The sequence below is a fragment of the Thalassophryne amazonica genome, chromosome 4, assembly GCF_902500255.1.
Source record: "Thalassophryne amazonica chromosome 4, fThaAma1.1, whole genome shotgun sequence".
Classification (NCBI taxonomy): domain Eukaryota; kingdom Metazoa; phylum Chordata; class Actinopteri; order Batrachoidiformes; family Batrachoididae; genus Thalassophryne; species Thalassophryne amazonica.
Window position 1 is genome coordinate 94,501,932 of NC_047106.1, and position 23,919 is coordinate 94,525,850.

A 23,919-nucleotide genomic window follows, 5' to 3' on the forward strand; every position below is an offset into this window, starting at 1 on the left:
ACAAACCCTCTCCCTTCCCTTAACCCCCACAGACCTCCCACCATCACCCTGCATTTTGTGATACCGTCACGAAATGAATTTGCACTCCCATTACAAAAACTTTTGACGATATTAGTACAAACCAGTAGATTAATTTACTTTTCATGACACCATCACGAATGGGTGTGAGACTGGGTTGAGAAAATATGCACTTATTGCATGGCTTTTTCAAGCTGCTTGTTTTACACACTTGTTTCTCTTTTGATACACTACTCATGGCAACTGCAATTAAAATGACTCAGATTTTTGGAGTGAAATTTCAAAGTCTAACCATGCCCCGACTAAATGATAATCAAAGATGTCAACTTGGAACAGTCAAGTTGTCTTAGGTTTCATCTTCTGCGCATTATCACATGGCAATTAAATTTAGACAAGATACTAGTCATACTATAGTGACCAGGTTAGGTCTCATGCTGGAATGTAGTCAGAAGAAAAAAAAAAAAGCGGAGCACCACACAAAAAGCCAACAAATAGGCAAGACAATATATTTGTGTAATTCTCTCGTTTGCATTTTCTTCCACATTTGGAATTACAGAATATTTGTGCATTTTAAAATAACACACCACTGTATACCATCTTTTGAGCAGAGGTTCTGATGTTTGGTTGAGCTCATCTCCATCTTGCATGAAAAATCTTAACTACTCCTTCAAAAGCTTCATTCATAATGACATCCAAAATTGCTAATTTGCCATAATCAATGAATTGGGTAAAGATATGATCTTGATTCACAAAAGACAGCATTACCAAAGAATATTAACATAAATTTTATAATCAAATGAGGGTATCCAAACAAACCATGGTGCTGTCTGTGAAAAAAACTGGAATGCATATTAACAGTCAGTTTTTTTCTGTTTTTCTATAAATTTTCCTTGAGCCATTTGATGTAGTTGTCTATCATGCGCCGTGCAATCAGGAAGTCAGTTGGCCACACAATGAGCAACAGTGCACCATGGAATCCACTTTCATAGTGTTCGTGTGTCACATCAACTCCAGCAGCACGGAGACGTGTGACGTACATGATCCCATCATCTCGAAGAACATCATACTCACAAGTCACAATGTAGGCTTTGGGTAGAGAATGTAATACAGTGTCTGGGACCAGTAAGGGTGATGCCCTTGGATCAGTAATAGAATGCCCACCCTTTGCAACTGTTTCCCCTCCCACTCCTTGTACCACAGCTGGGGCGTTGTAGTTGTAATTCCCGTGGAAAGACTCCGGCAGGAAGGTGCTCCAGTTAACAAACTTTAGGAGGCTGGAAGACTCCAAACTATTGTGGGTGTTGGTCATCATGGCTCTGAAAAGGGCCTTGTCATTGGTAAAGTACTCACTCCAGAAACGCACCATGAGGGTGCGTGTTAGAATGGGCATGTTATGGTTCTGTTGGTATGAAGGTGTGTTGAGGTCTAAAGCCTGTAGCGCCGGGTAGATGAGTGCTTGAGCCTTCAACTGAATCTCGAGCCCAGGTTGTTTCTGCAACTACATCAGGAAAGAAGGTGAGAAAGACAAGTGAGCATGTGTATAAATATATTAGGGGGTAATCATAGTTCAAAATTACAGGGGAGTGAAGGGGAGCTTGCTTTCCTTTAAAAAGGACACAAGCTCCCTTGAAAGCCTCCACAAAAATGTTTAGAGGGAACTCTAAAAATAAATACACTCAACAAAAATATAAACGCAACACTTTTGGTTTTGCTCCCATTTTGTATGAGATGAACTCAAAGATCTAAAACTTTTTCCACATACACAATATCACCATTTCCCTCAAATATTGTTCACAAACCAGTCTAAATCTGTGATAGTGAGCACTTCTCCTTTGCTGAGATAATCCATCCCACCTCACAGGTGTGCCATATCAAGATGCTGATTAGACACCATGATTAGTGCACAGGTGTGCCTTAGACTGTCCACAATAAAAGGCCACTCTGAAAGGTGCAGTTTTATCACACAGCACAATGCCACAGATGTTGCAAGATTTGAGGGAGCGTGCAATTGGCATGCTGACAGCAGGAATGTCAACCAGAGCTGTTGCTCGTGTATTGAATGTTCATTTCTCTACCATAAGCTGTCTCCAAAGGAGTTTCAGAGAATTTGGCAGTACATCCAACCAGCCTCACAACCGCAGACCACGTGTAACCACACCAGCCCAGGACCTCCACATCCAGCATGTTCACCTCCAAGATCATCTGAGACCAGCCACTCGGACAGCTGCTGAAACAATCGGTTTGCATAACCAAAGAATCTCTGCACAAACTGTCAGAAACCGTCTCAGGGAAGCTCATCTGCATGCTCGTCGTCCTCATCGGGGTCTCGACCTGACTCCAGTTCGTCGTCGTAACCGACTTGAGTGGGCAAATGCTCACATTCGCTGGTGTTTGGCACGTTGGAGAGGTGTTCTCTTCACGGATGAATCCCGGTTCACACTGTCCAGGGCAGATGGCAGACAGCGTGTGTGGCGCTGTGTGGGTGAGCGGTTTTCTGATGTCAATGTTGTGGATCGAGTGGCCCATGGTGGCGGTGGGGTTATGGTATGGGCAGGCGTCTGTTATGGACGAAGAACACAGGTGCATTTTATTGATGGCATTTTGAATGCACAGAGATACCGTGACGAGATCCTGAGGCCCATTACACCCCTTCTATTTTAGCCTGGCTGTGCCTGCTCTCCACGCCAGATCGTTGTGCTTTACAGCCTTCGCTTCCAGCCTTCCTTCAGAGTTTTTGTATCATTGTATTGATTGCCTGCCATGTTTTTTGACCTCCTGCCCGTTCTCTGGACCTCGCCCTGCCTTGATGAATTTGTTACCGTTGCTGATTATTGACTGCCTGCTTATGTACCAAATCCTGCCTGTGACCCGACTAAACCTTTCTGAACACCCATTGCCTGAGTCTTGCATTTGTGTCCAGCCTCCTCTGGTTCCTGAGCCTGATATGTTCATGTGGTGGCTTGAAGGTTGAGCATTTCCACATTGTGAACATAATACCTGTTTTTGGTTGTTTTTGTTTTTTTTAACCTTGCCATATTTTCCAGAATGCAAGTCACATTTTCTTCCTGCATTTGTCACTTTTTTAACCCTCTGGAGCCGTTTGACGCAGATACGCTTCAATGTCACATGACCGAATTAAGCCATCCTCCCACCAAATTCCACACACTTTCAGTTAGAATGTTTGTTGAAAGTGCAGACTTCACCATATATACCAGTTTTTAAAATTTTGTTGAGAGAATTGAATAATGATCAATACTTTTCAGAAGGCTTTTTACTGATTTATTATGATAATGTGTGTGAAGCGCTTTTCTGTCATGCACTCCTCAAACACGTGCACAAACAAGACTTCTCTCCCTCTGTTCTCTTCTCTGCCCCCATCAATTACAAGGGGAAAGAAAACATGACTGTCTCTTTATGATTTTGGGTTAAACGCACATTCTAAACTAAACCAAAATTGATCATAAAGCCACATATTTGGTCATGGGGGTGCTGCATTCAGTGCGAGCAAATTAGGGTTGAGCCGGATACTAGTTTCAGACGAGTATCTGGTACGGATTAGGCATTTTTGACGAGCACGAGCATGATCCGAATAAAACTCATCAATATCTGTGTTCGTGCTAAAGGAATATTCTCATTGGCTAACTGGCTGTCTTCAGACTTTGTGATTGGCCAGTCTCACACAGCGCCTGCCCCTCCCTACACAGACATGTCTGTCTGCAGCTTCTCTCTCACACACACACAGACACACACACAGGATCTCTCTGTGCTTGGCTGGTTTATGCCTCACATTGCTCTGTCAGCACAGAGCTGAAGATGTTGCAATTTTCTCTGGGAATGATGAGGATGGACAGGATTAGGAATGAACATAGAGACACAGAACAGGTCGGACTGTTTGGAGATAAAGTCAAAGAAGCAATATTGAGGTGGTTTGGACATGTGCAGAGGAGGGGTCCAGAGTATATAGGAAGATGCAAGTCTTTTGTTCTATACTTGTAACTGACAGTAATTTACCATGATTTGAACTGTACAGTGATCTTGAACCTGTTATATGTGCTGACCTCTAAAGCATGTGTACAGTTGCAACCGAAATTTCATTATTATTATTTTAAAGTGGAGGCTATGCCTTGTCATGTTGCCAAGTTTTATGTTCTAACCCACAGCCAGTGAGGATCAAAATCACCAAAGAGTGACTGCATTGCAATAATCTTATGACATCATTCATTTTTGTCACCCCTAATATTCAGCAGTGGACTACCAGAACAATGATCAGCTCTCCTCTGAGAAAGATGAAACAGTACAGACGAAGAAGGGGCCTTGGTGTGTGAGTGAGATGGCAGTGCTTATCCCACATTCCTTTTCCCTTTATCATTTTAGCTAATACTCAATCCCTCTGGAGTTTAAAAAAGGATTAGCTTCAGGCTTATGTTCAACACTGACATGAGTTTGAGAATTCTTGTACCACGGCCCTAAAAGGAGACTCGACTCAAACAGAAGGATTATTACCATTTTTTGTTTTTGTTTTTTCAGTCAGCACTTTGGTGCATCTTTACGTACTGACTTGGAAGCTTGAACATATTGAGGATGTGTCTGTTTATAGAAACAGATGATGTACAACTCGTAAAATTCAGGAACATGCATACATTCAAGATTTAGGGCTGCTCTCATACATATTACTGACACATCCTATCATTCATCCTCAACTGCTTTTCCGGGTTCGGGTCATGGGGGCAACAGCTCCAGCAGGGGACCCCAGACTTCCCTTTCCCGTGCTACACTGACCACCTCTGACTGGGGTATACCGGGGCATTCCCAGGCCAGTGTAGAGATACAATCTCTCCAACTAGTCCTGGGACATCCCCGGGGTCTCCTCCCAGATGATCGTGCCTGGAACACCTCCCTAGGAAGCCACCCAGGAGGCATCCTTACCAGATGCCCGAACCACCTCAACTGGCTCCTTTTCCACGTGAAGGAGCAGCGACTCTACTCCAAGCTCCCCACAGATGACCAAACGTCTCACCCTATCTCTAAGGGAGACACCAGCCACCCTCCTGAGGAAGCCCATTTGTCCGCTTGTACCCATGATCTAGTTCATAGGTGTCAAACTGACTCCAGAAAGGGCCAAGAGGGTGCAGGTCTTCTTTGAAACCACCCACTGCACCAGGTGATTTCACTGATTAACTGATTCCATCTGCTCAAAGTGATGTTAATCAGTGAAATCTGGTGCAGTGGGTGGTTACAAAGAAAACCTGCACCCTCTTGGCCCTTTCTGGAATCAGTTTGACACCTATGATCTAGTTCTTTCGGTCATGACCCAACCCTCATGACCATAGGTGAGAGTAGGAATGAAGATTGACCAGTAGATCAAGAGCTACAGTACAACAGTACGGTTGAGCGAATGCAATCCCGCCCCTGCTGCACTGATTCTCCGGCCAATGTCACGCTCCATTGTCCGCTCACTTGTGACTAAGTCTCCGAGGTACTTGAACTCCTTCACTTGGGGCAAGATCTTATTCCCTAACTGTAGTAGGCAATTCATCAGTTTCTTGCTGAGAACCATGGCCTCAGATTTAGAGGTGCTGATCCTCATCCCAGCCGCTTTGCACTCGGCTGCGAACCAATCCAGTGAGTGTTGGAGCTCACTGGCTGATGAATCCAACAGGACCACATCATCTGCAAAAAGCAGTGATGAGACCCTGAGCCCACCAACCCTGAAACCCTCCTCCCCCACTCCGCCTCGATATCCTGAATCATGAATATCACAAACTGGATTGGTGACAAGGCGCAGCCCTGGTAGAGGCCAACCTCCACCGGAAACGAGTCCGACTTACTGCCGAGCACCCGAACACAGCTCTCACTTTGCGAGTACAGAGATTGGATAGCCCTGAGAATGGACCCCCTCACTCCATACTCCTGCAGCACCTCCCACAGTATGTGGATGGATGGATGGATGAGATTTATTGTCATTGTCATTACAAGTGCAACAATGAGATTACGTCCACACTCACATTACCACAGACAAACAGCAATTAATCATCCTATTATCCAGCAATTAATCAACAGCAAATACTCCATCTCCTTCGCAGTTGAACATCTTCTCACGGTTCAACAGTAGCAGCACACCAACCACCTGGACCCCTCCAACCCCCAGCTCCCCCTCCAAACCCTCAGTATTGATGAACAGCTGGTGACCTCCATCCTGCAGAGAGTCATCTCACACAAGGCAGCGGGTCCTGACGGGCTCAGAGGCAGGGTGCTCAAAGAATGCTCCACTCAGCTGGGTGGGCCTCTTGCCAGGCTGTTCCAACTTCTCCTGGATTCTGGCTCTGTTCCTAAGCAATGGAAGGAATCTTTTATAATTCCAATTCCCAAAAAAACACCTGCTAAGGAACAGAGGGACTACAGACAAGTAGCCTTAACATCAGTGCTGTGTAAATGTATGGAGAGGGTCGTGTGCAAACACCTTACAGACCTGCTGACAGACAAACTAGACCCACTTCAGTTTGCCTATAAAACAAAACGAGCTGTGCAAGATGCAAGTCTCACTCTTTTAGACACTGTCACCAAACATCTAGACTCTGCACATCCACACACGAGGATTTTATTCAAGGACTTCTCTCTGACCTTCAGGTTCATCCCACATTGATTTTATGGATTAAGAGTTTTTAATGGATAGATCACAACTGGTGTTTTTAAATGGTTTTAAGTCAACTAAGCTGGTTTTAAAAACAGGACTCCCACAAGGCTGTGTTTTATCTCCCATTCTCTTTTCTGTTGCTGTTGTTCATTCGGCTGCTCCTGGTTTTGTTCGGGGTCACCACAGCGGATATAGCCAGATCTGCATTGGTAACATTTCCTGCAGCAGTGAAGGAATGACTCTTTTTAAATATGCAGATGACATGGCTCTGGTGGCGCACTTGACCGACACTGATGCTCTGTCCCATTACCAGCTCACAGTCAGCAACTTGGTCCAGACTTTTTCTGAACACTCTCTGGAACTGAACATTTCTAAGACCAAGTAGCTGTGCTGTGGGGGAAGAGACAAAATACCATCTTCACTGTTCCAGCCACTAAGTATCCAGGGTCAGATGGTGGAGCAGGTTCAGTCATTCAAGTACCTTGGAACAGAGATCGTCACCGGTCTGTCCTTCTTAACACACAGTGACACCGTTTATAAAAAAGCACAACAGCGTCTCCACCTGCTGAGGAAACTGAGGACTTTCCACATCAGCAAGGACATTTTAACTCTGGTCTATAAATCCCTCAGTGAATCACTTTTTATTTTCAATATCTCATCCTGGTACAATTTCCTCACTATCAAACAAAGAAATAAGATTATCCAGATTATCAATCATGCAAGCAAAATAACTGGCTCACCCCAGTCTGAACTATACAGTCGCTCGGTGATAAGGAAAGCCATCCTGATCACTGAGGACCCCGTACACCCCCTCCACCACTCCTTCCAGCTACTGCCATCAGGCAGGCGGTACAGAGTTCCACTGGCCCACAAAAATATTTATAAGAAATCCTTCATCCCCTCCCCTGTAGTAGCCCTTAATACGACCAGATAAACGCTTGTGCTGTCAATTTGTGTTGTCAATCCATTATTTATTTATTTATTTTTAAAGTTTTGTGTGAGTATTTTTATGTGTTTTTATGAGCCAGTTGTTGAAGAATTTCTGTGACCTTTGTGGGACAGACAATAAAGTTTATTCTATTCTATTCTATTCTAAAATCCACAATTATTACTTGTTTACCGTAATAATGGCACACATCAGAATTAAGACAACACATATACATTTTACATCGTTTATGTGCACTAAACTTGAAACGGTCCGTTATCCAAATTGAGGCGATGTGAGTGTGCGGTAGCCACTGCAACTGGAGTCATGCTGCCGCTAGCTTGGGGGAGAAGGGGGGGTGACATGGGCAGAAGCCGGAGTGGGGGGTGTGTGATGGTGGGTAGGAGGGGATGGGGAGAGGGAGTGGAGCATGCTTCAGTCCTATGAAAAACAGTTTATTGTCTTTGTGGGTTGAGATACGAAAGGAGCCAAATAATCACCAAGGCCTGAAGACATTCCACAGTCGGGCAATTTGTCCTTCAGGCTTGATAAGCCAGCCATGTTGTGGTTTGAGCAGTGAAAAACACTTTTAACAGTTCCACTTGAACAACCAAATCCCAATTATGAATTAAGAATATTCCCAATTATGAATTAAGAATATTCCCCGGCCTCCAAAATCTTCAACTTCATCTGCAAGGCACGCATCTGCTCCAAGATGTCATCCAATTTGCGTCTGAGTTCAAGAGTCATCGCAGTCTGAGAATGCAATGGACAAGCGAGGGGCCGCGCTTCTTGATGCCGCCGTCTTGCCAATTTTCCGATAGATCAGGGCAGCACATAAGCCAGAAAGTACCAGCCCTGCTACCATAAGACCAAATATGAATAAATCCTTGACGTCCTCAATGGAGAGAGGCACCAAGCATGCAATACGACAAGATCCCCAGGAGTTGAGAACATAGCCCGCAGGATGCGTTCCATCTGGGCAGGTAGGATCCCCCGGTCCTGACCTTCTTGTAGAAAAAGATGGTGTCAATAGTGTTCAGAGACCAGCTGATCAATTCCATGGTTAATCTAATAGAAGTCCAATAGAACAAGTATCCAATATAATTTGAGGAATTCACAGTCTGTTGAAGTAGGGACTTAAAGGTTAAAGCAGAGAGCAGAGATAAGAGAGAATGGAGGAGATGCGACCACCTTTGTTGGAGTCCCAAGCTTAGTATGTCCCAGGGTACCTGATCATACACCTTCTCCAAGTCCATAAAACACATGCAGAGGTGGGTGGGCATTCTCCCAGGCACCCTCCAGGATCCTTGTGACAGTGAAGAGCTGGTCATTTGTTCCACGACCAGGATGGAACCCGCATTGTTCCACTTCAATCAGAGGTTCGACTAACGGCCGAACCCTCCTTCCCAGCACCCTGGAGTAGACTTTACCAGGGGGGCTGAGTAGTGTGATGCCCCTGTAGTTGGCACACTGCCTCTGGTCCCCCTTTTTAAATATGGAGACCACCACCCCAGTTTGCCACTCCTTAGACACTGTCCCAGACCTCAACACAATGTTGAAGAGATGTCGTATCCAAGACAATTCCTCCACACCCAGAGCCTTCAGCATTTCTGGATGGATCTCATCAACCCCTGGGGCCTTGCCACTGTGGATCTGTTTGACTACCTCAGTGACTTCCATCAGGGAAATTGATGAAAATCCTCCATGAGCTCCCAGCTCTGCCCCTACTATAGAGGGCGCTCCAATCCGATGCAGAAGTTCTTCAAAGTGTTCCTTCCAGCACCGGATTACATCCTCAGTTGAGGTCAACAGAGTCCCATCCTTACTGTAGACAGCTTGGATGGTTCCCCATTTTCCCCTCCTGAGGTGCCTCACGGTCCGCCAGAAGCACCTTGGTGCCAACCGAAAGTCCTTCTCCATGGTTGCTCTGAACTCCTCCAACACCCGCTGCTTTGCCTCCCCCACAGCAGAGGCTGCTGCCCTTTGGGCCTGTCGGTACCTTGCAACTGCCTCTGGAGTCCTCCGAGATAACATATCCCGGAAGAACTCCTTCAGTCGGACGGCTTCTCTGACCACCGGTGTCCACCATGGTTTTTGAGGGTTGCCACCCCTTGAGGCACCTAAGACCTTCAGGCCACAGCTCCCTACTGCAGCTTCAGCAATGGAAGCTTTGAACATTGCCCATTCTGGTTCAATGCCCCAAACCTCCACAGGGATGCTAGAGAAACTCTGCTGAAGGTGTGAGTTGAAGATCTGTCAGACAGTGGGCTCCTAGAGACATTCCCAGTTCAGCCACACTATCCCTTTGGGCTTACCAGGTCTGTCCAAAGTCCTCCCCATCCTCTGATCCAACTCACCAGAAGATGGTGATCAGTTGATAGCTCTGCTCCTCTCTTCACAATTTCAATTTATTTTCATTTATATAGTGCCAAATCACAACAGAGTTGCCTTAAGGCACTTCACACAAGTTTGGTCTAACCTTACTAACCCCCAGAGTAACAGTGGTAAGGAAAACTCCCTCTGAGGAAGAAACCTCAAGCAGACCAGACTCAAATGGGTGACCCTCTGCTTGGGCCATGCTACAGCCATAAATTACAGAACAATTCACAAAACAAATATACAGGAAATGCTGTTGGTGCACAGGACAGGAGGGTCGCCAGCACAAATACAACTCCCATCTCTGGATGGAGCTGGGAGTGTCCAGAGCATGTGGCCTCAAATCAGATGACACGAACATAAAGTCGATCAATGATCTTTGGCCTAAGGTGCTCTGTAGGCACCCTAGTAATATTTGACCAGTGACATGTAGAAATAATATAATTTGCTTGGCTATTTGATTTAGTAAAAAAGCCTAAGAATGCCAGTCTTTTGATCAATTTATTTATTTATATAGTGTCAAATCACAACCAAGCAGCCTCAAGGCCCTTCACATGTTAGATCATTTGTTCGAAATGTCTTGTTCATAAGTTTTCCTTTTGTAATTTTAAGTTCTTAAATAAACAAACTTATTACATGATACTGAAATTTAACTTGTAACAAACAAAATTTCTTGGAGTTTTTATTGATTACAAATTAAGCTGGAAAACACAATTATGTTAAATCTAAAATGTCTAAAGCCATTGCAATTCTCTACAAAGCAAAAGACTTCCTCTTGCAACATTCATTAACAATTTTATATCATTCACTACTTGTTTCATATATGACCTATTGCATTGAGGTTTGGGGAAAACATACAAAACCAGTATTTGTACTACAAAAGAAAGCCTAACTTTCTATCTGTCTACGTATTTTAAAATTCTGGGATTTGGTTAATTACAATTCACATCACGTATAAAGTCAAAAACAAACTTTTTTTTCTCAACATATCCAGGATCTGTTTAAAATGAGGGAGTCAAGTTACAATTTGAGAGGAATGTTAGTGTTTGAGAACTCAAAGATTTGAACTACTGTAAAAAGTCATTGCATTTCTGTTAAAGGTGTTAACATTTGGAATAATTGTCCTGATAACAGCAAATTATCTGGTACTTTGGTCGGCTTTAAAAGGCTCTATAAGCACAATATAATTACTTGTTATTGTTTTTGGGGATGGTGCAAAGTGTTTGTCTTGTTGTGTTATACTGCGCTTGAGATTTGCTGTTGTGAGTATGTGTACATGTATGTAGTATATACATTTTACTTTTGTGGTAAAAGGAGTGGGCGTTAATAAGCTTTTGCTTCTGCCCACATCCTTTCAGTCACACAGGTTCACTGTTAAATTGTCCCATTTCTGAGTTTTTTGCTATTGCTGAGTCTGTGCTGAATAAATTAATTCAAACAGACAAAAAGAAGAATTTTTGATTCCAGGCTAGTATCTTCTGACTTTTTGATAGCTGCGTTCTGCAACGGAGTTTTATGTGATGGTTCTCTGGCGTGAGAACCAGTGGGTGTGTAAACTGAAGTTGTCCATCAGATAATGGAGCTCTCCAGCTCTCCACAAGTTCTTTTATACTCACTCGACTGGTAAGCACTGAAAGCCGAGATAGACATGTCCCAACTTGTCCTCTAACACTCCGAAACGGAGGTGTTCCTTTGTCTCGCTTCATCAGCGAATCGGTCGTGACGCGCGAAGCCTCCGCGCGGCTTTCCATGACAAAATCTCTTGTTAAAAGTGAAATCTGCCGGAAAATGGCTGATGTCCAGGTCTTGTGATAACCAGAGAAAGAGCACATAACGGTCTCGTATCCACAGAGCCATCAGCTTAGAAATGATCCAGTGGTTTGTGCCGCATCGTCGCAGCTCGCAGCGCGGTGCACCGACCGTCCTTTAAAGGGGTCCTTAAACCTGTAGTTAAAGTCCTTATTCTCTGTGAAGCCCATAAAATTTTCACTGAAAGCCAGATAAATTTTTCGAATGGTTTCCAGGTGCCAGTCTCTAACAGCTTCTGAAAAAATTCTGATGGAAAAAAAGTCCAAATCATTCTGCCATTTCCAGACAATGAAAATCCGACGAGGGGGCGGGACCGCTCCTTCCACAAGGCGTGCTCACAGGCGAATGACGTCACCGACAGGCGTGGAAAAACTCACGCATGCGCACGAGGGTTCAAGCATGTCTGACGTAAAAACATATGAATAAAATCCATATAGTTTTTGAAAAAAATAAAAAGGTACGATACTTTACGGACAGACCTCGTACGGTTGACCAAGAGTTTCCTTCTGTACCCAAAATAAACCACAGCAGAAAATATTTACAATTTATTTACAATTTATACAAGAAATGAACATTTGACTGGCATTTTATAGACAGTGATGGAAAATACGTTCATTCAGGGAAACAATTTTCTTACGCACTCATGAGATGTTGGAAGAAAGAGGTGAAGCTTAAAACTTTAAGTAAATTAATCTGATTGGAATTTAGTGATGAATTTTGAAGCCAATTATGAAGGAAAAATATTACATGAATGTCTTCAAAGAAAAAGGAGATGAGGAGCCACCTGTACCCATTGACAACAAACCTCCTTAATGGAGCCTGGACTGGGTCGATTAACTGCTGTTGGAGGGCTGGTTCCATCCGTCCGTCGTCGATATCGGGCAGCGTGAGCTCAACGAAAATAAACATGCAGAGTTGCCAAGACGGAGGCGGGAACCAGCCTCTTGCGTCTGTGTGAGCCAATCTGAAGCTCTCAGTAAGGAGCTCTCAGCCAGTGAAATGGAGTAACTTGCTGCTGGTTGTGTGCCTCCTTTTCTGTGTAAGCAGAGGAGGCAGGCAGTCTCCTGTGACTGTTTTGGGACAAGGGAGGAACCCAGTCCCACCTGCTGCTCATGAAGGAGAAATACTTCATGCTTTCACATGAAGAGCCTCCAAAAACACTAGGAAAGGTTGCTAGATTTCTCACTAGTTACTTTAAAAAAAAAAAAAGCCAGTGGAGGGGTCTCAATTATCGCTAAGGTGCAGGCCCGGCGCCAGAAAACAAATTTTAAGGGGGCGATGAGTTTATCACAGGGGGCGGGGTCGCCCCCCCCAAAAAAAGTGCACACCGGAGGGTACCTGCCTCTGAGCATGCATAATGAATTGGGTGCGCTCCTAGAAAGCTCGTGTATTTAAGCTACACCATTGTAAGAGTGACTGAGTAAGAGTAAAGAGTGATGACAGTATTTTTTTATTATTATTTGAACGTATAGACCCTCGGTGAAGTGATCTCCTGCCTCAAAACCAAACCAACAACTGATCTGAGAAACGACACGAGACAGTAGATTAACCCCACATACAGCCCTCCATCACAAGCGCAAACACAGCGCAATTGGGCATGACAGTCACACAACGGGTCAAAGATAAACCTTTCATGTAGATACACAGTGGTCCCTCGTTTATTGTGGGAGTTACGTTCTAAAAATAGCCTGCAATAGGCGAAATCTGTGAAGTAGTCAGTGCTATTTTTTGCAATTATTATAGACGTTTTAAGGCTGTAAAACCCCTCACTACACACTTTATACACTTTTCTCAAACAGGCATTAACATTTTCTCACTTTTCTCTCGTGTGTAAACATTCTCAAAGTTCAAACCTTAAGACCAACCTGTTTTCAGGCCCAAACATTTGTTTGAGAAATAAAAATAGAACGTTTTCCTATAAATAATTATGATGGCTTTTAGAACTAACAAATTTAATTTTAGCGATCAACGTACGAGGTTGGACACATAAGAAATTATTAATAGTGACTGACCAGTATTTCACAGTTCCTCTGATCGTGCCTCTGTGTCCTGGTGCCGTGCCACTGTCACGCCTTTTTCCACTCACACCTCGCTGCAGGTGTCTTTTTCCGAGTGAAGAACACAGTTATGGGTAGTTGTTGGTGCTCTTTTTTCTTCTGAGCGAGAAGTCTTATAAACAGACGCAGAACACAATGCGCGTACTCTCCCTTCGCGGTGCCGCAACAGGTGTCCCGTCATCTCAACAGAACACCAGCCTGCTTGATGAGGATGCAGAGCACAATGCGCTGTAAAAAAAAAAAAGCATGCAAAATTGGACTAAAAAAATCTGCGAAACTGCGAGGCGCTATATTTTCCAGTATTTCTTTTTCTTTCTTTTTTATTTTTATTTTTGATAACTCTCACATCCGAGGGGGCGAGGTTGATGACGTGAGGGGGCATCACCCCCAAACGCCCCCTCGTGGCGCCGAGTCCACTAAGTTGGCAACACTGCTAGGGTAACTACCGTGTGATCGGGGCTACAAAGCTAGCTACTGTCACAGAACACTTCCTGTTTCTTGCATGTGTTTCAAAATTAGAGCACAGGTCAAAGGATGAAGTCATCACAAGTCAGATCGTCTCTTAAGAGACGAGAAAAAAACATTGTGAAAACTCTTCTTGCTTTTTACAATATTTTGGGGATCACAGAATCAATTTATTTTAGGTGGGTGTTGAATAAACTAATAAAAAAAAAAAAATTTGGGATGGATGTTAAACTTTCTTCAAAAATGGGAGTGGGTTTATTCACAACCCTGGGCCCTCAAACGCGCGAATACAGTAGTTGCTCCAGGGTGACCTTCTTGGCTTCCAAGAAACAGTTCACGGACGTTAAGAGGCAAGATAAGCCTGCTCTGTGTGTGAGGGGTGCATTCAGCAAACCGGCCTATTTATTACAAATGTTGACATTTTATATGAATTCGTGATGGTCTAGTGCTTAAGCGTTGGGCTTGAGACCAGAGGATCCTGAGTTCAAATCTCAGCCTGACCAGAAAAATCACTAAGGGCCCTTGAGCAAGGTCCTTAATCCCATAGTTGCTCCCGGTGTGTAGTGTGCGCCTTGTATGGCAGCACCCTGACATTAGGGTGAATGTGAGGCATTATTGTAAAGTGCTTTAAGCGTCTATATAAATGCAGTCCATTTAATTTGGTCAAGATTTCACGGATGGGATAGTTGTAAAATAGTGACACTGCCTATGATTTTTAATCTGTACAGACTGAGGTTTTGAGAGATTTTGTTATTTGCACAAAACTAGAACTTAAAAATGACAAAATACTCCATCTGGTCTGGCTCAATATGTTGCACGAGTATAAAAAAAAACGATTCAAGCTACTATTTGCACATTTCTGAACAGGTGAAAATGATATGTCCATCCAAAATTAATGTGTTTTTAAGTTTTAAAACATTATTCCTGGCCCATGTATAATAAATGACGTGAAAAATAACACCAAATAATGAAATATGAAATTTTCATCATATTTAACTTAAAGTAATAATTGTAGACCATTTCAGGTTTTTGCATACCAGTTTTCTGACAATGTCTTTGACTGAAGTTCGAAATATAATAATACTACTTTAAAAAGATTAGGTTTGGTCGAGTCACTCTTTTTTCTAATTCCACTGTGCACGGAGTGGTACCTTAAAATCCTAAACCCAGATTTAAGCTTCTGCACCTCTGCCATGGAATGACGTCAACGTGCATGACAGTTTTAAAGTTCTCCATCACGTCTTTATACAGTTTTTCTGGATTATGCTTTTTCTGGAGAATTTGTCACTCAGTGAGCTCTTCTTTCAACTTCCAAATCAAAGGTAAGGTGTACAATTTTATCCATGAATTGCGGGTGTAATCAGCTGCACACTGCAAAACCTTTTTAAAATATAACAGGACAGAAAGGAGTGAAATATAAAAGTGGTGGTCCAATGTAGCAGGTGCACAGACTGAGTCCCATCTGTTTGAAAACAAAACAAAAAAAAGATCAGCGAGTGTCAGTGCTGAACTTTAATTTTGTACCTCCATTACTGTGCATGTCCAGACTGCTCTGTCCATGCATTGTAATCAGACAGGAGGTTTTGTCAGATATGAGCGAAAACCCATTATACAAAATCTGGTATATACAATGTTTATTCCATGGAAAACCATGCAAAAGCACTGAGACTTTTGCTTTTGTCTGGTGAGTGCAAATATCCGGTTTATACAATGAAGGTTTATGCAAGTTTTACTGTATATTCTAAAACCACAACTCATAAATAAGACAAAGGGTCATGCATCCATTGGTATCGTTAAGAAATTATTCGATCCATCGACATTAACAGCCTTTTTGCTTAATGATTCCCTTATCGGTCCTTCAGAGCAGCCGCTGTTTTTGAGGGTGTTTGTTGGGAAAATGATCATTTCTCTACGTTGATTGCAGACCCTGCAGCGGGTCTGTAATCAACCACTTCTGCAGCGCGGCTCTGCTTTGAAGCAATGAAGCAGTGCTCCGACCCGCTGCTTCGTTGGTTCTTTGCTTCGCTGCTTTTCAGAAGTGGTAACTCCACTTCTTAACCCCTCTCAAAGCCATTAAAATGTCAATCGTGAGTCATTTTTGTGCGGAATAAAGTCACTAACTGGGACTCCTGTCTTGTTGCGAGAAAGAAATGAGAATTGTCCTCCGTTCCGTTTGCACAGCTCCAAATGCTGCACCGCCTTCTGCCGAGTCAAGTTACAAAAAGATAGAGTCCAGTTGGAATTAATAACTTCAAAGCAAATTGTCGTTTAAATCAAATGACACCTGTTTCCAAACAATAAACTGCAATTGATCAAAATGTTTTCTTCCTCCCAAAATGAGACGTGAAGCAGCCGAGTTATGGAGTGACATTCATGCAAAAATGTCTGAAAGGAAATGCTTTTGACAAAAACTACAAATTTTATTTTTATTTATGTGCAGAGATCAAGGATCCAGGGACCAATTTCATATTTATTTACTTTTAGTACACAGAAAACTCTCAAGACATATCAATAAGGGAATCAGAACGATAAGCGGAATCGATAGATAAAATCTTATCAATACCCATCCCTACTTAGCAGTGAAATCCAAATGCTTACACAGCTGCAGTTCAGTTTTGAATGTGGACATTCCCATTTCCCTGTAAATGCTACACTAGTTTTATCCCTCTTAAAATGAAATGTATTCTTTCATTTCTTAACACTTGATCTCAGAATGTTTTGCTTTCCTAGAGAGTTGCGAATCATTGTTTTTACAACCACCAGCATTCACCTTCCTTGTTGTTGTTCATTCAGCTGCTCCCGGTTTTGTTCGGGGCCGCCACAGCGGATACAGCCAGATCCGCATTGGTAATTGGCACGAGTTTTACGCCAGATGCCCTTCCTGACGCAACTCCAATTTCACCTGGAAAAACACTCACAGCCGCTGGTGTTCCAAAGAGGTCTCCCATCTCCCAGTACGAACCAGATCTTGCTCTGCTTAGCTTCTGAGATCTGACGGGATCAGGCGGACACAGAGCAGACCAGCTGCAGCATTTACCTTCCTTATTGTTTGTAAATTTTCGCAAATGTGCAAGATCATACCTGTGTTCACAGATAAAGGTAAACAGACGCGGATTATGTTTACCAAGACACAGAACTACAATTGTATGTAAAGCAGGTGGATAATGGATACTAAGCCCCAAAGTCAGGGTGGTTTCACTGGAAAACATTTGTATAAAGCCAAAATGAACAGACAAAGGAAGATAACACATGCAGCGGGGAAGTGACCAAGTGCATGGGTCCCACGGGAAATAATAATAAATATATGAAAGCTATGCTCATGTAATAGTGAAAGCATTAGGAGTACTGCACTGCCAAAGGGCACACCATATATGGAAAGCAGTCAAGATGTCAAGAATATAAAGATGTTGTCAGTTGAATAAATGGTTGTGGGTGTACTTACTGTTTGTTTTAATGCTTTCTGGGCAATAGGACCTGAGGTGATGTCTTGAGCAGCTCCACTTTAATGGAGAAAATACAAGGTGATGTGGCTGCCTGACAACGGGCAGCAATTTGTTGTTGGAGCAGAGGGTGACCCGTGTCCAGGTAGGGGATCTATGTTCCTATTATACTCCACACTGTTTTTATTGTCTTCTGGAGGTCCATTTTCTTCCTCAGAGTCGTGTTTCTGTAGCACTGCAGTGAGGGCATTCTCCACAAGACTTTTCTAAGCATGGAGCTTAGCTGATGCCTCAAGACAACTTTCTTCCGTATCCTAATAATTCAGGGCCGCTGCTGCACCTACATGATGGTGACCAAGGCATTTTCTGACCAGCTCAGTTTTGGACTGAGGAAGCCACCATTAGTGTGTGTGTGTGTTTGTGTGTGTGTGTGGGGGGGGGGGGGGGGGGGGGGTGTGATAACATACTCCTTAACTTAATGCTGGTAAAACTAAAATGTGTATTAATTTTAGATGCCATCAACTGTGTCTTAGTGGTTTGCACTGTTGCTTCCTGGGATTGTTTCCTGCCTGGTCCTATCTGTATGGCGTTTGCGTGGGTTCCCTCTGGGTACTTCAGCTTCCTCCCACTTCCAAAGACATGCGGGCTAGGTGAATTTCAAAACTCTGACTTGACCGTAGGTGTGCATGTGACTGAATGTGTTTGTCTGTCTATATATTGCCCTGTGATAGACTGCTGACCTGTCCAAGGTGAACACTGCCTCTCGCCCTATGACTGCTGCGATAGGCTCCAGCTCCCCTGACCCTTGGTTGGAGTAAGCAGGTACGGAAAATGAAATAATGAATCAACTGAACATCTCACCACTGGATCAATGGCCAGACTTTGAGTACCTCAACAGGATAAATGACAAAAACCTGATATTTGAGGTCAACCCAATGCACCAGTAAAGAAAAGCTACCAGCACGTTTAGACTGAAACAGCAGAACCCAGATTAATTTTATTACGACAAAAATTATTTTTTCAAGTAAATCTTTCATCGAGTCAGTCCACATTTTCCTCACAAAAGCAAACCTCTAAATGGCGTGATCCAAGTTTATAAGAGTCATGTAAAAAGCAATGCGAACTTTATATTAATCAGGAGCAGAAAACAGTATGTCTGTTCCATGCTCCCTCATTTCTCATTTCAGAGCTTAATTCTGAACAAATAAGGTGGCCACATCGTTTATTTTTTTTTTTAATTTATGCGTGAATAGTAAAAAACATGAATGTAAAAAAGTAACTTACTGTACAGAAAAATGCAAGTTAGAAGCTATGCAAAGAAGTCAGTGTCTCTTCCTGTCATGTCAAGTAGTTAGATATTCAACAATTTATATAAAAAGTAAAAAAAAAACACATTAGGTACAGCCACATTGCTGTGGTTGAATGCTTTCATGAAAGTGTAGGTGACACGATATGCAATTTTGTTTGAGTATTTAAGACTAAACTGAGACTTATCCTTTCCTGGTGTGCAGTTACTGAAGAGATAAATATTCGGATTTTAAACTGTACGCCACTAAAAAACAGGAACTTTCCGGTGACTCCCGACATCGGAGAATAAACAGGAAGTGTCATCAGCTCCAGAACCATTATCTTAATAGTCCCATTAATTTATGGAGTTTTACAGGCTACTGACAGCCCCATTTCCACAGAGTGGTTCGGGTCAGTGATGCATGTTTTTTATTTGTGTCAGAACGGTTAATTTTCACTGACAGAATCCTTTTGATTGACACGTGGAGCACTTTTATTGACGAGCACACACGCATGGTGTCTACGGCTTCTCCACAGTCTTAACTTGCAGCGCAAACAGGAGAGACTTGATCCATCAACCACAGAGGCAATGAACGGATTACACCTGTAGTCAAGGATCAGCAGAGACTCGAACCATCATGGAGTTTTCTTCAGCCAGGACAACAAATTAAATTATTTTCAGACAAGGATCTCACTGAAACGGACAGGTAAGACTACATAAATACTCCTTGTGTGAATGGCTTTAATATTTAATAACGTGCACACAATATAATAAAATGGGTGCACAGTATAGTAAAACATGTGCACATTCTGTCCACATGCAAAGCATTTTGCGATGGGCTCCATACGCTACTAACGTACAGTACACTAACTGTATTCAAAGAACTGGTAAAAAAAAAGGTATCACCTGCATGTCGCAATCACCTGCAGTATTTATTTATTTATTTTATAATACCATTCTGTGTTTTGAACTCTGTCAATAGTCACTGTTGTTCGACTGAAGGTTTTCCTCAAACGTTTCGTCTCCCTCATTGTGGTCTATATAAGGCCCAAAACCATAAGACTGTGTTCCACACAGTTTCTTCAGACACACGTTTAGACTGAACTTAAAAAAACAAAAAACCATCCATCCATCCATCCATTTTCTTCCGCTTTACCCGGAGTCGGGTCGCGGGGGCAGCAGCTCAAGCAAAGCCGCCCAGACCTCCCGATCCACACACACCTCCCCCAGCTCCTCCGGGGGAACCCCAAGGTATACCCAAGCCAGCCGAGAGATGTAGTACCTCCAGCGTGTCCTGGGTCTTCCCCGGGGCCTCCTCCCAGCGGGGCGTCCAGGGGGCACAAAACCAAACCAAGAAAAAAAAATCGTCCGAAAACAGCTCGACCTCAGCGATGTTTACAATTGATTTGGGCTTGAATCAGCAGGGGCTGTTCTTGTTATTACGTAGCAACAATATGGCCGTGCCAGAGGGCTGAAACAGAGCACAGGCTTCAGACAGCTGTTTATCCTTCACATGTGCACTTTGACTTTTATTGCTCAGGATTTTTTTTTTTTTAATATCAACATTTCATCATTTTTAAATTATATGTGCACTTTTTTTGGTGTCACCTCCACTTTAAGTCTGGTTAAAGTCTTCTCAATCCAGAATATAACACAATGCTAAAATACCCTCAACCATATGAGCATAAAAATAGGTAAGAGAATGTGACCTTTTGCCCTTTTAAAATAGGTCAAGGTTAACCATCTTTGAACTTGTACAAGGTCTGTGTCCCAAGAATGTTCCCTGTGAATTTGAAGACCCTGGCAGTAATAGGACTGGACTTCTACCGAGCACAGACAGATGGAGAGACACCAGGCCTTTGCAATACCTGGTGGCCATATTTTGGCCTCGGGAAAAAATTTCAATTTACACTGAGTGACGGCTTTACATTTTTCTTGCTTAAAACAGTTTGATAATTACTTCAAATTAATGAGACAAACTTTTCTGCTCGAACATTTTTTGTGTTGAATCAAACTATGATGTAACAGAGTGCCAGCAGTGTTGCCACAGTAACTTTGAAAAGTTACTTTGTTACTTTATACTTCCAACTGTCGCCAAGTGCTTGCTCATAGGGGGTCGTTTTGACCGTTGGGGTTTTTCTGTAATTATTGTATGGCTTTTGCCTTGCAATATAAAGTGCCTTGGGGCAACTGTTGTGATTTGGTGCTATATAAATAAAATTGATTTGAATTGATTTGATTTATACAGTTACTTCATTCTCAGCTGCAGACAACGAGCTGGCAGTTGTGATATAAATAAAATTGATTTGAATTGATTTGATTTATACAGTTACTTCATTCTCAGCTGCAGACAACGAGTTGGCAGCTGCTGAATGTAACTCAAAGTAACGTGGTTATTTTTAAGATTGAGTACTCAAAAGTAACTATTAGTTAGTTTACTGATGAGTTACGATTACTAAATCTTAAGAGCAACCGAGTTAGATTACTAGTTACATTACAAGTTATCGGCAGCTGCTAAAAAAGTAACTGCATAAAGCTGCTAATGAAGTAACTGTATAAACTAACTAAAAAAGTAACAAATAAAGTAACTTTTCAAAGTAACTGTGGCAACATTGAGTGCCACTGCTTCTGAGAATATCAAACACTGCTGGTATGACTGTTAACAGAAAAAGTATTCAAGGGTGATTCTTTAACTACGGGCACTATTGGACTTGTAAATGTAATTTCCACCACACCATTGCCTTACAATATAAAGCGCCTTGGGGCAACTGTTTGTTGTGATTTGGTGCTATATACATGTGCTCTGATGTCACTGTTTATCTCCATAGAAACTACCCAAACAATCTTTCATACAAACTGTTTAAAGGGACATTACAGTGTTGTGGTGGAAAATACGGCAATAGTGTGGGACAACTACATTTTGTTTAAAAAAAATCACAACAGTTGTATGACATTGAATACCCCAATTATGTTTTGATTATTTTACTGATATTTTATTCAGAGATATTTTAAAACATTAGAAAAAAATGTTTCTTTACCATTCATTTTTATCATTGAAGATCAAAAGTCTGGGTGTGGGACAAGCACAAAACGGCAATATCTGCATATAATGATGCTGAAAAAAGGTGAAAAAGTCATCATAGACTACTAGAACAAATTTCTTAACACACTTTCATTGTAAAGATAACTATAAAAGTGTGAAATTTCCCCTTTTTCTGTTTTTCATACAATATGATCAAAGAACATAATAAGTGCCCGTAGTCTAAGAATCAACCTCAAATGCATCTTTAACCATACACATGACTGTGCTCATCATTAATCTTTCAACTAGCAGCAGTTTTCATTAGCCATGTTTGAATTCTGACTCTACCTATGAACAAATTCAAGTAAAACCATACTGCCTGCTGTAGTAGTGACTGATTAAATAAGAAGGAACTTTGATATCCAATGGATAATTTAAACTATCCTTATCTGGTCAGAAATAATGAGAGAATGTTACTTAAAATACAGATACCGCACATTTCTGCAACAATGGTTGGGGGGGTATTGAACCTGGAACCTTCTGCTCTGGAAACAAGTGTACTAAGCTGCTTGGCCACTACCCCTGCTCAAATGTATCAAAAACTCAACCATGAAAAACATCTTTGTGGTTACATATGCACAGGCAAAGGACTGAGTACTAATCATGAGTAATATGATTTTCCTGCAGTTCAGTATACATTTCTCTTTTTATTCGGAGTTTCACTTTAAATACATAGGTGGTATTTTATATGATTTGTGTCTTTTTTAATTCCTTTTATTTATTTTACTTCTTTTACTTACTTATGTTTAAATTTTTTATTGTGTTTTAATCTTATTTCATTTTATTCTGCTTTTAAATGATGTTTGTGAAGTGCCTTGAGGTGAGTAGTCTTGATTTGGCGCTATATAAATTAATAAATTATTATTATTAAATTATTATTATTAGAAAATCCACTATGGTGATAGTGCAGTTTATCTGCCAGAGAGGGAAATTCAACAAGTTGAGACTGTGGCCTGCTTCCATAGACGTGTCCATAAAAATCATAGAGGGATATGCTTTGCAAACTTAATACCCATTACGACATTGGATGATGTTAAAATTGAGGATGGTCCAGTGGTTGTTCCAGCAATAGCAAAGATTTTGTATCTGCTACCTACAACGCGCGTGGAATGTCTCAAACCTAGACCTACTTCGAGGCATCTTATATATGCTACTCTGGAACCACCCCTAAATCCAAACAGTTCAACTCTCAACCCCACTGAGGTCCTTAGTCTGGGTCTCATTAACATAAGATCACTATCCTCAAAATCATTGTTGATTAATGATCTAATTATTGATCATCACTTAGATATGATTGGTTATGTGAAACCTGGCACCAGCATATATATTTAGTCATGCCCCTCGTGATGAGAAGCAAGGCGGGGGTGTTGCTCTTATTTATAAATCTAGGTTTAGTGTAGCAGCTACACTCTGCGTTGTGTTGTTATGACTCCGCCCATTCGCTCCCCTCGGGACGCAAACTCACGATCCTCGGCATGGGAGTCGGACTCTCTAACCAGAAGGCTAAAACCCAGGGCTCTGTCCTTGTGACCAGAGAATCCTTTTGAGCTGTTGGGAGTGAGGTTTACTAACTACATCTGCCCATATTCTGAATTCTTAGATGAATTTGGTGCATTCATCTCTAACTTGTCAACTAGTGCAGAGAACATTCTGATTATTGGTGACTTTAACTTTCATATAAATAAGCCTTCTAATCCCCTCTGCAAATCATTTATGCAAATTGTGGATGCATTAGGATTTCAGCAATGCATTCAGAACTAAACGCACATTAGTAGAAATACCCTGGATTTGGTTTTCGCACATGGTATTGCTGTCACAAATA

At 42.2% G+C, this 23,919-nt stretch overlaps 1 protein-coding gene across 1 annotated transcript in view; it reads right to left on the bottom strand.

Moving 5' to 3' along the window:
• Positions 1-515: 515 nt before the first annotated feature.
• LOC117508498 (arylacetamide deacetylase-like) overlaps positions 516-23,919 on the bottom strand; it is a 99,306-nt gene continuing 75,902 nt past the window's right edge. The window contains exon 5 of the mRNA XM_034168274.1: positions 516-1,516. Coding sequence (XP_034024165.1) covers positions 896-1,516 — 621 coding nt within the window. The 3' untranslated portion in view covers positions 516-895. The remainder of the gene's footprint in view (positions 1,517-23,919) is intronic.